Below are 16537 nucleotides of genomic sequence, written 5' to 3'. Positions count from 1 at the left end.
AAGTGTGGTACACAGAGCTTTAAGAAGTTGTCATTCATGATTGTCCATGCCCCTTTATATTTTGGACGTTTTTTAAACAACAAATTTGTGCCTCTGAAAGGTTCTCCTCTGAACCTTTCATAAAGTTGGCTGTAAACAACAAAATGGATCAGGAAATTTGTGTGGATTTGGTTCTAGAACAATTTTTCTGTGCTCTTACCTTGTTTCAAATAATCATAAGCTTGTTGGATATTATTTGAATAAATCAACTCTGCTGCACCGATAATTGCTAGGAGACATTACATGTTTGAAATATTGACTGCTTAATATTTTGAACAGAAACGACCACTTCACATTTGTGTGTGGGACCATGTTCCTCTTAATTTGTTCATGCTCAAAGCCGCAGTCATGTTCAATGTCTACCCTAGCACAACCACTTCCAACTTGTTCAGAATCTATTCAGGGCATTGATGAAGTTGTGTCTCAGGCAAGTCAAGCTCAAGGAATGTGGCACTGAATTCCTGCACAGTTGAGAATTTTGAAGTGGCCATCTTCTCCCATAGAAAATGGACCCCCCTTCACGGGGAAGCCATTTTTGACTGCGTTCCACGAATCTATCTCATTCAGTGTAATCTGTTGAATTGGGTGGTGCCAGACTATGTTGGGCTCCATGCCTCACTTTCACTTTTTTTTTCCAATGGGGTTTAAAAAATTTAGATAAAAATAATCACAAATTTTAAACGCTTCATCAACATAAATGGCATTAAATTTGTAATGAAGTTTAACTTCAGTACTTTTCAGTTTTATTCTCAAGTGCCAAAATAAAAAAGTTAACCTCGCTTTCAATTCAATATGGCGGACCTTTGAATAAGACCAATTCCTCGCTAACTGCAGCCCCATCCAGTGCACTGTTTCATAAATATATTGCCCATTTAAGAAAATCTGGTTTGGCTGTTTGCTCTCTGTCAGGTCACCCATACAGCAGAAGAGACCAACGGCTGTTGCTTCCTCTGACAAGAAAGCTGTTGGGAATAGGAGATCTCCAGACTTGAGGAGAATGGTAAGAGAACTTACTAACGTCATGCCTTGGTTACATGTGCAGTTTCCTATCGGGGCTCAATGGATCATGTCCAACCTCACTGCCTTAGGAAAGAACACGTGCTAGCAAAGATTGATGCCATTGTGTTATGGGTAATTCCAGAAATGAGGGCTCCATTTTTTTGTGTCCCTGTCACATCTGACATATGATTTTGTAAGTTCAGAACTCATTTTCTAATTGCCAAGAGTGATGAATTAATGAAAATCACCTGCCAAACAAATAGTATTAGTTTGAAATCAATTCCGGTGATATTTCCGTGTCAAATAACAAAGGTCAGATGTAACAGGGACACAAAAATGTCACACTTTTAGACCCCTTATTCCTGGAATTACCCTTGTATGTCTATCGGCCAGATGTTGCTTGTGGTTGGTAAGTGTCTCATAGCTGACCTCCATTTCTTCTGTTGCATTATCGCTATGCCCAAATTACTTAACTAAGCCCAGATGTAATGCACGCATCTGTGGAAAACGCAGGAATCCTCTGGCGGCTACCATTCTTCGTGGCCAGCCACAGCCAGGTAATTCCGGACCAGTCCTTGGTCGTAAGTTGAGGTGCATTTTTGTAAAATGGATCGTCTTCTCCCGGCTTGTCTCCCTAGCCCCCCGGCAGGCAGATCCGGCCCAGGCCCCGCAGCAGCAGCAGCAGCAGCTTCAGCAGCCACTCTAGCTACAGCAGCCGTAGCGGCTCGCGCTCCCGTAGCCGCTCGGTCAGCTCCGTCTCCTCCTACTCAAGCATCTCCTCCAGCGAGAGTGACATGTCACCGCATCGGCCGGCCGCCATAAAGGGCATTGACGGGAAGCGTCTCCCACCCAACACCAAACTCCCCAAAGGTTGGATTTGTGAGAGGAACCGACTATTCCATTCCTCTTCAGTTATCCTTATACCATTTATAAAACTGCTGCGATAATAACAGCAACATCATCCCAAACCTTGTCCATTCAAACAGAATTGCTCCACTACCATTTTATTCCAAAGACCAAACATAAAAATTCCCACAGGCTATATTGTACTACTCTAGATCTCAAATCTTATGATTTATTGGAATAAAGTCGGTACAGGTGTAATACTGCATATCAGTGTTGGAGTGCTCATACTCGAGTGCCAATATGTGCTTTGTCCAAACTTGGGAATTAGCATTTGCTTGGCACTGAATGTATTTGATAAACGTGGTACTTGGATTTTGGTACTCGACGACAACACTGCTATTTATATGCTCAAAGCAGTTGAAACCACTTCTCCATTTGTTTAATTGTAAACAAGACTGAAAATCATTGCCAACAATAACAGCTTTACAGAAGGCGATGTTGATTGTGGCGACAATTTGTACCTGTTTGAGAAATGTTAGCATAGTTATCATGTTGCTAGTCTTATTTTTTAATTTTAAATGATGCTATAATGTTTCGGTTTTGGGGGATGCATTGTTTATCTTTGCAGTTGGCATACCAGCACTGCAAGCTCGGTCCAGTAAAGTACCCCCAGCACCGACTAACAGAAACACCAAACCCCCACCTATAACCCCGCCCAAAACTCCCAAGGCCCCACCTAGCAGCAAGGCCCCACTTGCGACCAAAGCCCCACCCAGCAAGCCACCCCCCAACAAGGGGGCATCTTCCTCCAAGCCCTCTGCTGGGAACAGTAAGCCTGCCGGCAAGCTGGCTCCACCCAAACCGGCCCCGCCCAAACCAGCCCAGCCCAAACCGGCCCAGCCCAAACAGGCCCAGCCCAAACTGGCTCCGCTTAAACCTCCCAGTAGCAGCAAGCGGTCGCCCAGCCGAAGCAGCAAGTCCCAACAGCCCAGCAGCAAGACCATGCAGGCACCAGCCAAAACGACGGCTCCCACGCAGGCCAAGCAGAAGACCACACCCAAGCCAGCCGCCTCCTCCAGGGAAAAAGACAAAGAGAAGACAAGAACATCGTCGTCATCAGGGACCACGCCCAGTGCATCATCAGGGTCGTCCAGCACGGCAACGGCAGCACAGAGGTAAAAAGCTGAAATGAGTGATTCAGCAGTAGCCTATATTTGGCCAAGAAACTGCCAAGAGTAACAAAAGACATCCCATAGAATGCCTGACCACTGTATATATGTAGCTGTGAGTACATCTTACATTCTAAACTTAGCCAAGAAATAGTCTATGAGAAATTGGTGAAGCTAGTAGCTGGCAGCTGCCATAGGTGCTTATGCTATCTCCACCACAGAATCTGGATAGGTATGGACTTCAAGCCTTTTGCGTGTTAAATTGAACTGAGTTTTTTAAATTTATGTGAGCATAACTTTAATTCTCCATACTGAATACATTGTGGCTATATCTCGTTATTCCGGGCAAGCTTTTGCTTAGTTACTTACGAGATGCCTTGCACTGATACACTATTTTCAATGAATAAGAAGGGCACAAAGAAACCAGTGCATTCCAGAAATGGTGGTTGCTGTACAAAAGCTTGCCCCGAATCATGAGGCGTAGCAACAGTGTCTTTAGTCTGGGGAATTTATGTGCAGTCAGATAACCCGGTGTACCAGATTTTATTCGAATTTAACTTGCAAAAGGCTCATTGCAGTAATATTTGAATGCAGCTAACGCCATTAAAAGCTGCATCGAAGCATCATTTTTCTCCTTTAATACTGCCGTGGACTTACATGTTTCATTTTATATCTGTGCCCATGCAGGCAGCATAGCACCTCTGTGCCCGTAGCAGCAGCCCCACGGTCCAACACCCTGAAGGTCACGGCCCACAAAGACATCAAGCTGACCCTGCTGAGCAAGGTGAGTGGGTATGACGAGGGCAAGAGCTTGAAATGTGGGCTTGGGTAAATCAAACTCACAGAAATGATAATCAAGCTTCACGGATGATGGCCTTCTGTTGCTTTTTTTTACTGCCGTATCTTAAACATATTTATGATCAAGAGCTGAACTCTTAATATTGGAAACCGTGTAAGTTTGTACACTGCTTTCCTGTACAATCCATCCAGGCTAAACTATCTTACAATGGCTGTCTCATTCAGAAAAAATGCTGTAGACAATTGAAGTACCGCCCCATTAGTAACTGGTGTTCTGTGGCATTTTGGCCCAGCAAAATGACATTTGGGCGACATATTTGACCTTATTCGCAAGCCTGCCATCTTGAAGTGAAAGTGAGGTCAGCCTGTTATTTGGGAACCAGAGAATAAATGAAAAGTAATCAATTAACTGTTCATTACAGATCAATATCGTTTACGATGATGAGTAACATAACATAGCAATGTGAATTGTGTTGCCAAATAGCCCTTTTTCAGAAAGAAGCCATTTTTGATCATGTTCCCTTAATCCAGAGGAGATTCCCATTGCAGTGCTCCCTGATATAACGCTCTTACCGATGTAAAGCTTAATTTTCATTTTGCCAACTGCACACCCATTCACTTTTAACATTTTTCTGTTGTTGTAGCGCTCCCGTTTGTAATGCTTGCCGGGATATAATGCGATGATTTTCGGCCCGAGAACCATATACAGCATGTGAAATGATTCTGGTCACATTGCTCTTTACCTTGGAAAGTCAGATTCTTTGAAAATCTACACATATGAAAGCGCATTGCAAGGCCGTTGCGATTGGCCGTCCTCTGAGAAACCAATAGTAGCAATCACACAAAGTGCAGACACGCACTGGGCCGTCCGTCTGTAGGCCCAAATAGCGTTCTCACTATGGTGAGCCGCACCCGGGTCACATATGGTGCAGTTACGTTTTCTTGGATGTTTAGATTGCCATTTACATCTAAACACTCGTCAGCATCGGAGAATAAATTGAAAAAGTCGAGGATTTTGAGTTATTAAATAGAAGTCCCCAAGTCATGAAGTCACAAAGCACATGAAATGTGTGTGTCATTACAACAAACTTAACTTGCTCTGCTGTGGCGCCATTGTAGTGATCATTTCCCACTTTTCATTTATTCATGCGATGTATTTTGGCACACAAATAATCAATACTGAGATACTAGTATTTTGTTACCTAAAGGTTTCTTTCTGCTGATAAATAAAAATCAGCCGCTTGAATGGTACTTGTTTTTTCATGTAGCAAATCTCGTCTTTTTGCCAATTGTCTTCAACGTGACATGTTGGGTGTGTTTTCACTTGGGTTTTCTTATGACGTATTACTTTCTGTGGTCACATGGTTATCCTAGGAAGTCAGTGATTGGGCTGTCCATGAATGGGTATGCAGTGGCAGTCGGGATGTCATGGTGGTGTGAATGCTGTGCGCGTGTGGTGATGCAGCATGGACGAGGTCCCGTGGCGTTTTTTTTAAGAAACTTGGTGGCGTGTTTTTTAACCGGCGTCCCGAAAACTTTGAGTTAACCGGATGCACTGTTGTGCACGGCTTATATTCCCAATATTACGGTAGTTACATCTACCGATACATGTAAACGTAATTCACATAGGCCTACATGGCATATACATGTAGATACATGTATCTATACATGTACATAGAAGTACATGTGCTGTGCACATCTTGTTCGTCTGTCCAGTCGGTTATAGCGCCGTGCGGTTATAACGCTCAATTCTGTTAGGTCCCCTTGAGAGCGCTGTAATGGGAATCTGCTGTACATGTATCTTACTCAATGCAATATGTCACATGGAGCGGTGCCAAACTGTTTTTGGTTCCTTGCCTCACTTTGGTTTCTTTAAATGTTCTTGTAACATTTAGATGTAATCAAGCACAACTTGTAATGAATTCCCTTTTAACAAGCGCCAGGCAGGCCGTGTACTTGCGCAGGTGGTTGGGATGTTGTTCCAGTGGACAAGAAGCTGTCTTGGGGGCAAGTTTCCCCAGGGCAAGGTTGAAATTGAAGTAGAGTTTGGTCTTTGTTTTTATTTATAAACACACTGTGAAGTTGTCGTGAATGCTAACATTTACCAATTTTGTGATTTAGCTTCCCTCAAGCTGCCTTCAGTGATTCAGTTGCCATTTTGTTTTTCTTCAAGCTCAACAACTCATCACCCATTTGATGCTATTTTTTATAAGCAACTCCCAAGTAGTCAATGTTTGCATTCATTCACGCATGTCTTGGTGTATTGACCCAGATATGGTCACATCAGACTTGCTTCGTCGTAATTAGGGATAAGTTAGAAAAAAAAACTGCATGTCCATGTGACCTTTTTGTGTGCCAAAAGTGGACTAATTTTGGAATCGATAGTTTGATATAGCTTACTGGTGTTCGTCATAAAAAAAAATTAGTAATTAGTAACATTCAGTACGAGACAGCAGATGGATGAGATGGTTTGTGTGATGGATTGCCATGATTTACCATGGAGTGGATTTCTTACAGTTTTGATGCTTGCCACCTGTTTTTTTTTCTATCAAATGAATGCGTAGAATTACAAATGTGTATGAAAAAAAATCAGACTTGCATGAGACTCATCTCATGTCAAAATAAATTGCTAACATACAGTAGAGTCTTGAGATGCTCGCAGTGCATCGTTGGCGCGAGGTACATGTACCTATTTTGGCATAAACCAATGAGCCGTCATTCTGTTGGATGCAACAGCACTGACAGTGTTCAACTTCAGAGCTTCAACAGACAACTCCGTTATTTATAACTGACCTTCTCTTGATACAAGTTGTGCAGGTCCTGTTCAGGATTTGCTGAGGGCTCCGTGTGGGGCACTCTCCAAATCCCTGTATTGGTTTTCACTGTATGATTAATGGAGAGTTCTCTGCTGGCACTTACACTGCTGGGGAACGGTTGTCATGGTTGTGCACCAATATTATCGAGTTGTATTTCAAGACTGCCAGTACATGTACATTACTGTGTTACCAAGACCCCCTCCCCTGACAAAAACACTTAATCGTAAGCAAAACGTCTAGAACATTTTGATTGTTGAGTTTCAATGTGTAGTAGTTAAAAATTTCCTGTCAGTTGGCAAGAAATTTATAAGTCTCAAGACCAAATCAAATGGTAAGCAGCAGTCTGTCTTAAGGATTCAACTTTTCCATTTTTGTGAAAGGAAAATCAAATCAATTGGAATAAAAGACATTGGTGTGAAATATTCTCATCTTTAGGGCATGTTCTGTTACATATGATTACTCAGCTGGCATTGAATTTGCAAATCCCAACCCGATATTATTTTTGTCACGTCACAACAGCCTTCAGCAGACCCCAAGAAGCGTTCAAGCGATCCCCAGCCTAACCAGGCAGGCAAAAAGACCTCGGCCGGCCCTGCCCAGTCAAAGACCTCGGCAGACAAGGGTAAGTGTTGGGGGGTGACATCCCCTGTGTCAGAGACCACAAGCTCCGACACCCCACTTACAGCCAAGTTTAACGTTCCAAATGATCTCCCTGAAACCGCCACAGTCTACATTCGGGTTTACAGTGCCTCCACTGATTCAGAACTGTATCCACACAGCCACTGAGTCTGGTGTCCCGAAGTACCAGTGGAAAATAATGTCGGTTTAACCCTAGCTGCCCGGCGTCCACCAAACTCCAACAGCTGGTTTTGCTAGGTTTGGGCAATTTTGGTACCATCCCCAATGAACTTGTTGAATTTTGTTGGACTTGGTATCAAAGGCCCAGGGAGATGATGTTGGATTATGTGTGAGTTGGGACACACCGGGGGCAATGTGTGCTGTGTCTGGCTTGCTCTACCAAGTGTTGAACTGTGCTTGATGTTGTAATGTTTGGTGCCACGTCAGTGCAAGTCATGCTATACTGCATACACCCATCCATACCATATCACTCAAACTCCGGCGTAGTAATATTGTTGGGAGTTTATCAGGTTTGGTACAGTGACCTGCATGTACAAGTACACAGACAAGTACATGTATGTGTTCGTTGGGTTCAGTATGATCTCTAGTGCAAGAGCCTAGGGGGTTAGGGTGAATGCAGCACCCACCTGTGTTGAGGATTCAAGGAAGGTTCCCTCTGGTAATTTACAGGGTAAAATAGGGTTTTTTCGACAGTAACATTAAACTTGTAATACAGTAAAATCTCGATAAGTCGAAGCTCAGGGGAATGGACGAAAAGTTTGAGTTAGCCGACGTTCGAGTTATTGAAAGTTACATGCTTCAGTGCACATGCAACTTTACTGGCTTACGACAGTTGGCCTGCAAGCTGAGTCGAGCATGAAGTGGATTTTAGGCTATCCCTACTGAGCAAGATTTCCTCAAACATCATCATAATACATTTTTTATGTGGTACATCAATAAACAATAAACCAATGAAGTTATGTACCGGTACCTGTGTTGATGTCTTGAGAATTCGTTCATTTGCTTTGCTTGAGCGGGCTGTTGCCGCATAACGCAGCGCGCGGGCCAGTTGGTCAGGGTTTCCGTGCTGGGTCACGAGATGCATGTACAAAGCGCTTAAGGGCGCATCATTCGTGCCCGATTTAGGCTGCATCCAAATCTTTTGTGCGGAGCTAGGTCTTGGTATTCGCACCATTGGAAATGCATGGAGACGTGCAGACAATAGACCTAGCCGTAGCTGTGGAAGCCCGTTTTGGATACGGCCTTTACAGTTGCGGTTGGTGCCCACCCAGTGCTTGTCGACCTGACAATGGCAGTCCGTGTGAATATGCTCGGCTCATCAAAGAAAAGCCATGCGCGTGACAGTAATGACTCATAATGAAGGCAAGCGTTCTTTCATCACTTTTTATTCATCAGTGGTTTTTTTTTTTTAATTGGCCTACCGAAACTTCGAGATAAGCGGCTTTAGTGGTATTGAACAGAAAGGCTTATTCTTTTGTCGGGAATACAGAAAGACGTCAAGGTAAACGGAGTTTCGACTTAACAGGCTTCGACTTATCGAGATTTTACTGTATGTGGCATCATAGCTGAAATTGCACCTCAACTACCAAGTAAATTTGAAACATACACATGATTTTGAATACACTTGGCACAGAAGAGATGAATTTCTCAGATATATCTGTTTTCATTTTTCACAGAATCATACAGTATGTTACATATGTTATCACCACCATTTCTGCTCAGGCTTTCTCTTCGTCAACCACAGTTTTCAAATGTGATTCATCTAGTTTGATTTGTATGATATTGGTCACAGTTAACTAATTCTACATTTTCACTTATGACCGTTCAGAGCGTAAGACCACCCGGCCGCCATCTGCAAGCCCCACAGCTACCAAGAAGACTGTGCCGTCAGCAGATGCCAACCGCAAGACTGGCGCACAGAGCCATGCCAGCAAGACCACCCCCAAGCCAGCCAGCGGGGACCGCAAGCGGCCATCCTCGCCCGGAACTCTGAAGGGACAGCCGCCGGCCAAGGTGCCGGCTCGAACAGCCCATGCCGTAACAATGGGAGGGAGCGCCAAGGCCCCCACAGCTGCCCCTGGGGCTGGCAAGCCCGCAGGTGCTGCTAAAGCATCGGGCAGTGCAGCCCCGAAGAAGAGCACCACGGTGTCTCGCCGGGAAGAACTGTTGAAGCAGCTGCGGGCCGTAGAAGACGCCATTGCCAGGAAGAAGGCCAAACTCAAATAGCTTCCTGGAATTGCATTTTGTATTTTTTTAAATTGTAACAATGAGCCTCATTTCACAGAGGAGCCGTTAATAACAAAACTGGAAAGTCGTGTTCTAATCATGACTTAAAATGGCCCGCTCGCGGGTGTTGAGGCCGATCTCCGTGGAGTTCTCCAGTTGCAGCCATTTGATCCTCTGCAGTGAGCTCTCTGTAACCCAGCACTCACAGGGGACACCACCAGAAATCTTCAGGGACGCAAGGGTCGGATGTTCCTCTTGCGGCAGACTTCTCGAAGTGACACCACGCTTGATAAGCAGGCGATTGCCCTGCAGACAATCGGCATTGCCTTCTGCTCCTCGTCACCACAGCCATATCATAACTTTTCAGCAACACGCCACGGTGTATTTCCAGATAATGTAGCTCCCTTGAGAAAGAAGGGAAGCGTTGTTGATGTCAGTGTACATAATTGAGAAACGTTCCAGCTCTCTAACACACTTGTAATGTTTATTTGGTTTTTAACCTTCCTGTTCCTGTACGCCAACCAATAATAGTGTGTACAATCTGATGTTCACTTTTGGTATCAGTCAAGAAAAAGTCAGCTGTGGCGTGCCAATAAGATACCCACTTACATGTACTGTATATCACCAAGAGAAAGCTTTTTAGTGCAGCCTTAATCATGAAACGAACATGGACAGGTAGTTATTCAACATTTGTCCCCGAGTGGAAATGAAACATTACATAACATCAGTTGTTACATCATCCTTTGAATTCAGCATTCCATCTTATTTTGCACGCACTTTTTTGTGTCGTTTTGTTTTTATTTCTGAATTGTTAGTGCCCTTTTTTTTCATTTTCAGTGAGGAATGAATGTTCATTGATTTTAAGATTTTATGTGTTAAACCAGCTGGAATGCGGGCTTGGCACTTCACGGATACCAGTTTGAGGTAATGGGATTTTTGTATTGGGAAGTCTTTTCCACACGCTTATCTTTTAGCCATGCAAAATTCTTTTGGCAAGCATTCATAGTGCATTGATAGCGTTAGTATTGGAGAAAAGTTCTTGTAACTTACATGTAATCCCAGAATTCTGGACACTTTGGGCCGCATCTGTTTTTGTAGTTTTCTAGGTTATGCACAGACTTAATTTTGTCTTTTTATTAACTAAACGTGTTTGCAGATGTCAGATCTTGGTAAAAGACCTGCCGCGATCACAGGAAAAAAAACATGGTTTGAGTATACCTACAGTGAGCTTTTTTTTCTCTCCAGCAGCAAGATTAGCTAAGTGGTAAGTTGTTGGCGAATGCGATTCTGTTGTAGCCATCAAGGCCACCCCCCCACACACACGCATTCCCTTAACCATAACTTGCACAGTGTAGACTATAATTTGGAGCCTTAATTTGAGGCCACTCTGTTTGCACGCAGATGGTACGCGTGCCTTACACTCCTCTCCAAGACAATGGGGTGTTGTGCCTTGCCAAAGTGCATGCACGCCTAAGTTAAAGTGTAGCTGCAGTGAATTTTTCTCAGCCTCAGTTTTTCTTCAACTTTGTATTCTTCTTCAATGTATGAAAATTCTTTTTCGTTTCTATTTGTTTAAATGCACCAAAGAGTGCAATTTTTTCAACAATTAAACTTATACATGCTTTCCTGGACAGCATAGTTCAGATTGTAAACCCAGAATTTACTTAATGAAAATATTTCTGACAAAAGCAGTGGTGGTCACTCATTGCAGTGTGTGCAAACAACAATGAAGGAGCAAAGAAAAGAAACTTTAGTCCAGCAAAACCTACCAAAATGCAGGACTTTTTTGTGTACAAACCAATGTAAAATTGAGGCTTCTTCCTGGGATGAGTTGCAGATTAGCTTATGAATATGAAAATACCAATTAGCATAAAGACAAAAAAGGCCGTAAGGTACCCTTTGAAATAGTGAAACAAAAGTTGAAAATAAGGTTAACTGAGACACAAAGGTGCATTTTGAAGGTGTGTGCCAAAACAAATCGATTGCAGCTATACTTTAATTAAAGGGTGCACATGTGAGTGTGTTGGCCCTGCAGTAAAGGCATCCTCTTGGATTAGTGTGTAGGTGTTATGTGTAAGGTTGAATGTTCTTGGCAAGGTTTGTAGACATGATAGACCCTCAGAATGAGTCCTTATTGCTCAATAGAATGAACTTCTGTGTATTACCTATTTTATGCCATGATGCGGATGTCCGTAGAATCGAAAGAGTAGGCACACCCCTGTTTCACTGTCTACAGTGTATACCAGGCAAGATATGGGACAGAGGGGTACCCCCCCTTACCTGTCCAATTCCTATACACACTCTAGACTACTGTTACGTGACACATCCCCCTAGAAGTCTGTAAAGAATTCCTGAGATTCCGATCAAACAATGACCAACACAAAGGCGGGGGTTTCTCTCCGTCCCATATCTTGCTTCAAATGCTACAGTGTCTGAGCCATCTTGCGGCACCTGAGGGCCGGCATTTTCATCTGAAATCCTCTCACAAGCCGTTTCACTTGTCCAGTCACAGGGGCAGTCACACGCTTTGGGGTAAGCAGTAGGAAAGGAATCCTTTTCGTCGCAGTTCAGTTGAAAAGCTTGCGATGTGGCTTAACCACTTGCTGCTGGGTGCTTTTAAAAATGCAGGGCACACATACGCGGGAGATCATTTCATTTAATGGACGTTTACACCCACACGAATGACTGTCTGATGGCTACTCTAAGCTGATGGGCAACCTTCATTGACTTCTGAGTATTTCAGCCAGGCCTGCCGCCCTGTAAAGAGACCCCGAATTGTGAGGTGTTGCATAATTTCCTTTGTCCCTAGTGAATGCTAGTGATGTCTTTTCAAACTTGGCTTGATTAGCATGCTGCGGTGCTGTGTCGCTCATCAGTTGGGCCCTGGAGCACTTTTGTCATATGCCGCAAGGTATGAGACGGAGAGAACCCCCCCGCTTTGTGTTGGTCATTGTCTCGCAGGAATCTGGGGAATTCCTTTCAGACATCTTGGGGGATGTGTTAAGTAACAATAGTCTGGAATGTGTATAGGGATTGGACATGTTGGGGGGGTACCCCTCAGTCTCATTTCTTGCTGGGTATAACTTTTGTCTGCGATGGTAGTCTGCGGGCACTCTACGCCTAAAACAGTGACGGATTACCTTAAAAAAATGCAAGCCGAAAAAGGATGGCAATTCCCAGCAGCAGGTCTTTTGTTCCAAGTACGGTATTTTGTTACACAGACCAGCTCTTTTGTCCCATTTCAAGCACCCCGGCTCTGCGTATAAACCCAAGGTGCTCAAACAAGGGCTCCCCGGCAGCAATTGGTTAAGATTCAATGACTTGTGATGGACTTGGAGATTGCAGGGACTTGGGACAGACTTGACCAAAATACTTGCTTACTTCACATGCTCAGTTCATGGTTGTTCTAGACAAATTGTGAGACAAATTTTAAGTGTTGCCCTTGGTAACAGGTGTGTTTCAGCAATAGTGGTCGTTGACTGATAGCAGAGCAGAACGCTAAAATGGAACACAACAAAAACGAGTACAGAAACAAATCCTAGCAACATATATTGCCAAGGCAACTTAAACACTGTAGCTACCGACAACCGCCGTTTTGCATGAAACTTCACACTTGCATAAAATCCAAAGAGGCTCTGAAACCCTTTGTAATGGTTATGCAAAGACTACTTTATGAAGAATGTGTCGCAAATGATCCATTTTTAGGATTCCGTCGGAAGAAATATCTGTCACAAGGGTCTTCCAAGACCTTTTTGTTGCTTCAGATTTTTTGCACTTGCTTTAGACTGACTTGTGACCATGCCCACAGTCTTCATGATCAATATTTGTGCAAGTGATATTTGAGTTGCTCAGAGGGCATTCTCTTTGATCGGACTATGATTTGCTGAAGGAAAGAATACATGTAAAAACTGTACATTTCTGTATGTTACTGTTTTCACTATGTAAATAATTTGATAGAGTAAATGCACACACGTAAATGTTGCGAACTAAATCCTTGTGATAAATGCTTTTTTTTTTTTGGCATCATTGTTCCCTTTTCAGTTAGATTTGTTTCCTTTGTTGAGGTCAACTTCATAAACATTTCCCAATCAAAATTTGGGCAATATTGTTTCCTGTTGGTGTGTGGGTTTTTTTACCAAGCGTATTAATTTAGACTGTTACAGTGCACCGCCCACTGCCAGCCTGCTGTCGGTTTGTCAAATCATAGTTCCCCGCTCTTTTTTACACGCAGAATAATACCTGCCCAGTCTTTTGTAACAACAGTCATCAATTTGAATTGACTCTGTCTAGGTTCGATGTAGATTTAGTGATTGTTAATGACATCTGTACTGGGATTTGAACTGCTCCTTTACTTTGTACAGTAAATTTGATAACGCAGTGCAGGATGTGGGAATAGCACAAGGTATTTGAATGGAGTTTCAGATTATAAAGAATGACCATTTTTTGGGTCTGGCAGCATCGTACCAGTTCAGGTGTGTGTGTGTGACCACAATCTTGCAATACAATCATGATTTCATTCTTTGTTTACATATGCACTTCCTATGGGGATCAGTGGATCATGTCCACCTCACTGCCATAGGAAAGTGCACGCATAACCAAAGTGCGATGTCATTATGTTAGAGGTCTCTCTTTTTTTTCTTCTTTTTTGAGAACTGTATCAATAAATGATTCCATCTTTGGGGGATCTATAATTATAACTACTTCAGGGCTCCTTTTGTGTGCAGTTTTCATTTTGAACAAAATCATCCAGAAGCCTCTCCGAAAAGAGTTATTTCTCAACAGCTGTTTTTAATACATGTAATGTCACAGGTCAGTGTTGAATGAAAGTTATCGTACATTTCGGTGTTAGGATTGATCTTTCGAACGTGAAGTTCTCCTCATGTTTATAAATAACCAGCCTTTCAGAATTGAAATCAGACCTTTAAAACAAAATGGGTCAGTTCACTACTCGTTAATATGGCTTACTTTTCACCGCTTTTGGGGAAACCTGATGACTCAAGGGTGACATGCAGGGTATTGAAAAACATAGTGATTCGAGTTCGGATTAATTGTGTGAATTTAAATCGACAAACGATCAATTCTGGTGAAGTAATTTTTAAAAAATCTGAATTACAAAATGCTTTAGACCAATAAATCAACCCATAATTTCAAGTTTTGCTTGTAATCAGATCCACTGCTTGTGTGTTCTTGCACTTAATTAATGATTTTGAAAATTAATGGAATGCACAGAAGCTCAAGATTATGACTATACCAACAATTTTGCGCCAGGTGTTTAACCATTGCGTTGTCTTTTATAGACAGGTATTTGATGTATGTGTTACTTCTTGTGTCGGCTGTTTTATGAAAGTCATTTCAAAAGGAAAATAAGTTGCTATTACTGCAAATATTCCATCCAACGAAATTCTATCGGACGTGGAAGATTTATTGTTACTCTGCCTGACCCAACCCAACATTATCATATTACTGCTGCATAGCTGGAAAAAATAATAATATGGCGGCTGCGTGATGCCTTACAATCCTCTGTGGGCCCACAAAGGGTTTAAAGACTGGCCATCAATCATCCGGCTGATGTGACATGTTATTTGCTCGACTGATTGACGTCATCAGCCGTCGTAGCATGTCACGTGGCCAGGGCGTGTCTTGGTGATTTGCATACATGATTGATTGATTGAGGGGCTTAGTACATACATGTAGAGATCACAGAAGATGTGCCTAGTGTCGACGTGCGATTGCAGTTGTTATTTTAAGATACGCCGCGCTTTGTAGGTCTTGGGAATCGTTTTGAACTTCAAACCCGATAAGAAAGTCGGAACTGCTTGATTTGATTTTCAAAATAAATGGGTGTATGTACTGGAATTCAAAAGATAAATGGATTAATTTAAGCACTGTGATCCAACTGATTTACAGAATTGAAATGTCTCGGTATTCAGATTGCGTGCTTTAAATTCAGCGAATAATTATGTGTCTTATGCGGATCGAGTTATTTCGCTAATCTTTCACTTTGGAACTTTTTTAGGCTTTCAGCCGGATTTTTGGGACTTATGTGTAAACATCTGTTGCCTTATTGACAATTTCTTTTTCAACGTTGAGTTGTGGATCTTGAATGGTCTGTTTACAAACCTCTGAACGAAGGCGTTCTCATTTTTGCTAATTTTCGAGCAATCTACTACCGCGTCACAAGTACATGCACCAAGTTAAAATAGTGCACTTTTGTTGCACACACATCCATCTCAAAGTACTATGATTAATCAATTTAAAATTCTGCTATCAACTTTTTACAATCCACATGTGCGGCAAGTGTGGAGTTCTTGTTTTCTCAGATTCCCAGGCATTTCTCCCTTTTTATCCTCAATGTAAGTTTTCAATGATTAAATATCGTTTGTAGTTAATTTCACACCACCTGTATTTCTTTAAAAAATAAAAACTCTGAATGCCTTATTTAACGCGTTGGCGAATTATTGTGAAAAACAAATCGACAGAAAAGTAAAAGAAAGGGGGAACAAGATCCTAATAAGGTACCGCAGTTCTAATGTACCTGGGAAATATTAACTCATTAATGTTAATCGCAAGACCTATGTTTGGCTACATACAGCTCGCTCGTGCTGTCTTGGAGGGTTATAGCGCCCCCATATCCTATTATCTCGCCATGTTGATGTGTGCCAGCTGCTTGCATGCACGGTGATGATATGTGTGCGCGCAAGGTCCCGCTGTAAACCCCCCGATTCTGTCTGTTCTTCTCGACGCCGCCTGGATTTTCCGTCAGAGGAACATGCCCCGACGGAAGCAGCAGGCCCCGAAACGTCTAAAAGGTGAGTTTTGTCCGTATTTTCGGTCGTTTCTGTGGTAGTTGAAGGTGCGGTCTGGCCGATCGGCAGTGAAGCTTAGCGAGCGGGACTTGGACCGCGATGATCGAGCTCAGCCTGCCTGGACGAGGGGCCCCCGTCACCCGGGCTGTGATGGGTTGCGCGCGGCTGGTTGGCTGGCTGGCTTGATCCATCCCTGGCA

The 16537-nt window shown here is 43.0% G+C and overlaps 2 protein-coding genes across 3 annotated transcripts in view; both read left to right on the top strand.

Moving 5' to 3' along the window:
• LOC110984763 (uncharacterized) overlaps nucleotides 1-14683 on the top strand; it is a 32802-nt gene extending 18119 nt beyond the window's left edge. For both annotated transcript variants that reach the window (XM_022245244.2, XM_022245243.2), the window contains 6 exons: nucleotides 949-1039; nucleotides 1677-1908; nucleotides 2513-3059; nucleotides 3741-3837; nucleotides 7187-7289; nucleotides 9135-14683. In XM_022245244.2, coding sequence (XP_022100936.2) covers nucleotides 949-1039; nucleotides 1677-1908; nucleotides 2513-3059; nucleotides 3741-3837; nucleotides 7187-7289; nucleotides 9135-9532 — 1468 coding nt within the window. In that variant the 3' untranslated portion in view covers nucleotides 9533-14683. The remainder of the gene's footprint in view (nucleotides 1-948; nucleotides 1040-1676; nucleotides 1909-2512; nucleotides 3060-3740; nucleotides 3838-7186; nucleotides 7290-9134) is intronic.
• Nucleotides 14684-16189: 1506 nt separating this feature from the next.
• Nucleotides 16190-16537, top strand: part of LOC110984757 (uncharacterized) — a 66643-nt gene continuing 66295 nt past the window's right edge. Inside the window, exon 1 of the mRNA XM_022245234.2 lies at nucleotides 16190-16341. Coding sequence (XP_022100926.1) covers nucleotides 16302-16341 — 40 coding nt within the window. The 5' untranslated portion in view covers nucleotides 16190-16301. The remainder of the gene's footprint in view (nucleotides 16342-16537) is intronic.

Source organism: Acanthaster planci, linkage group LG06 (genome assembly GCF_054643075.1).
Source record: "Acanthaster planci isolate LZ-2023a linkage group LG06, COTS_SCS, whole genome shotgun sequence".
Taxonomy (NCBI): Eukaryota; Metazoa; Echinodermata; class Asteroidea; order Valvatida; family Acanthasteridae; genus Acanthaster; species Acanthaster planci.
The sequence above is the reverse complement of the archived record's forward strand: the minus strand, read 5'-3'. Positions and strand labels throughout refer to the sequence as shown.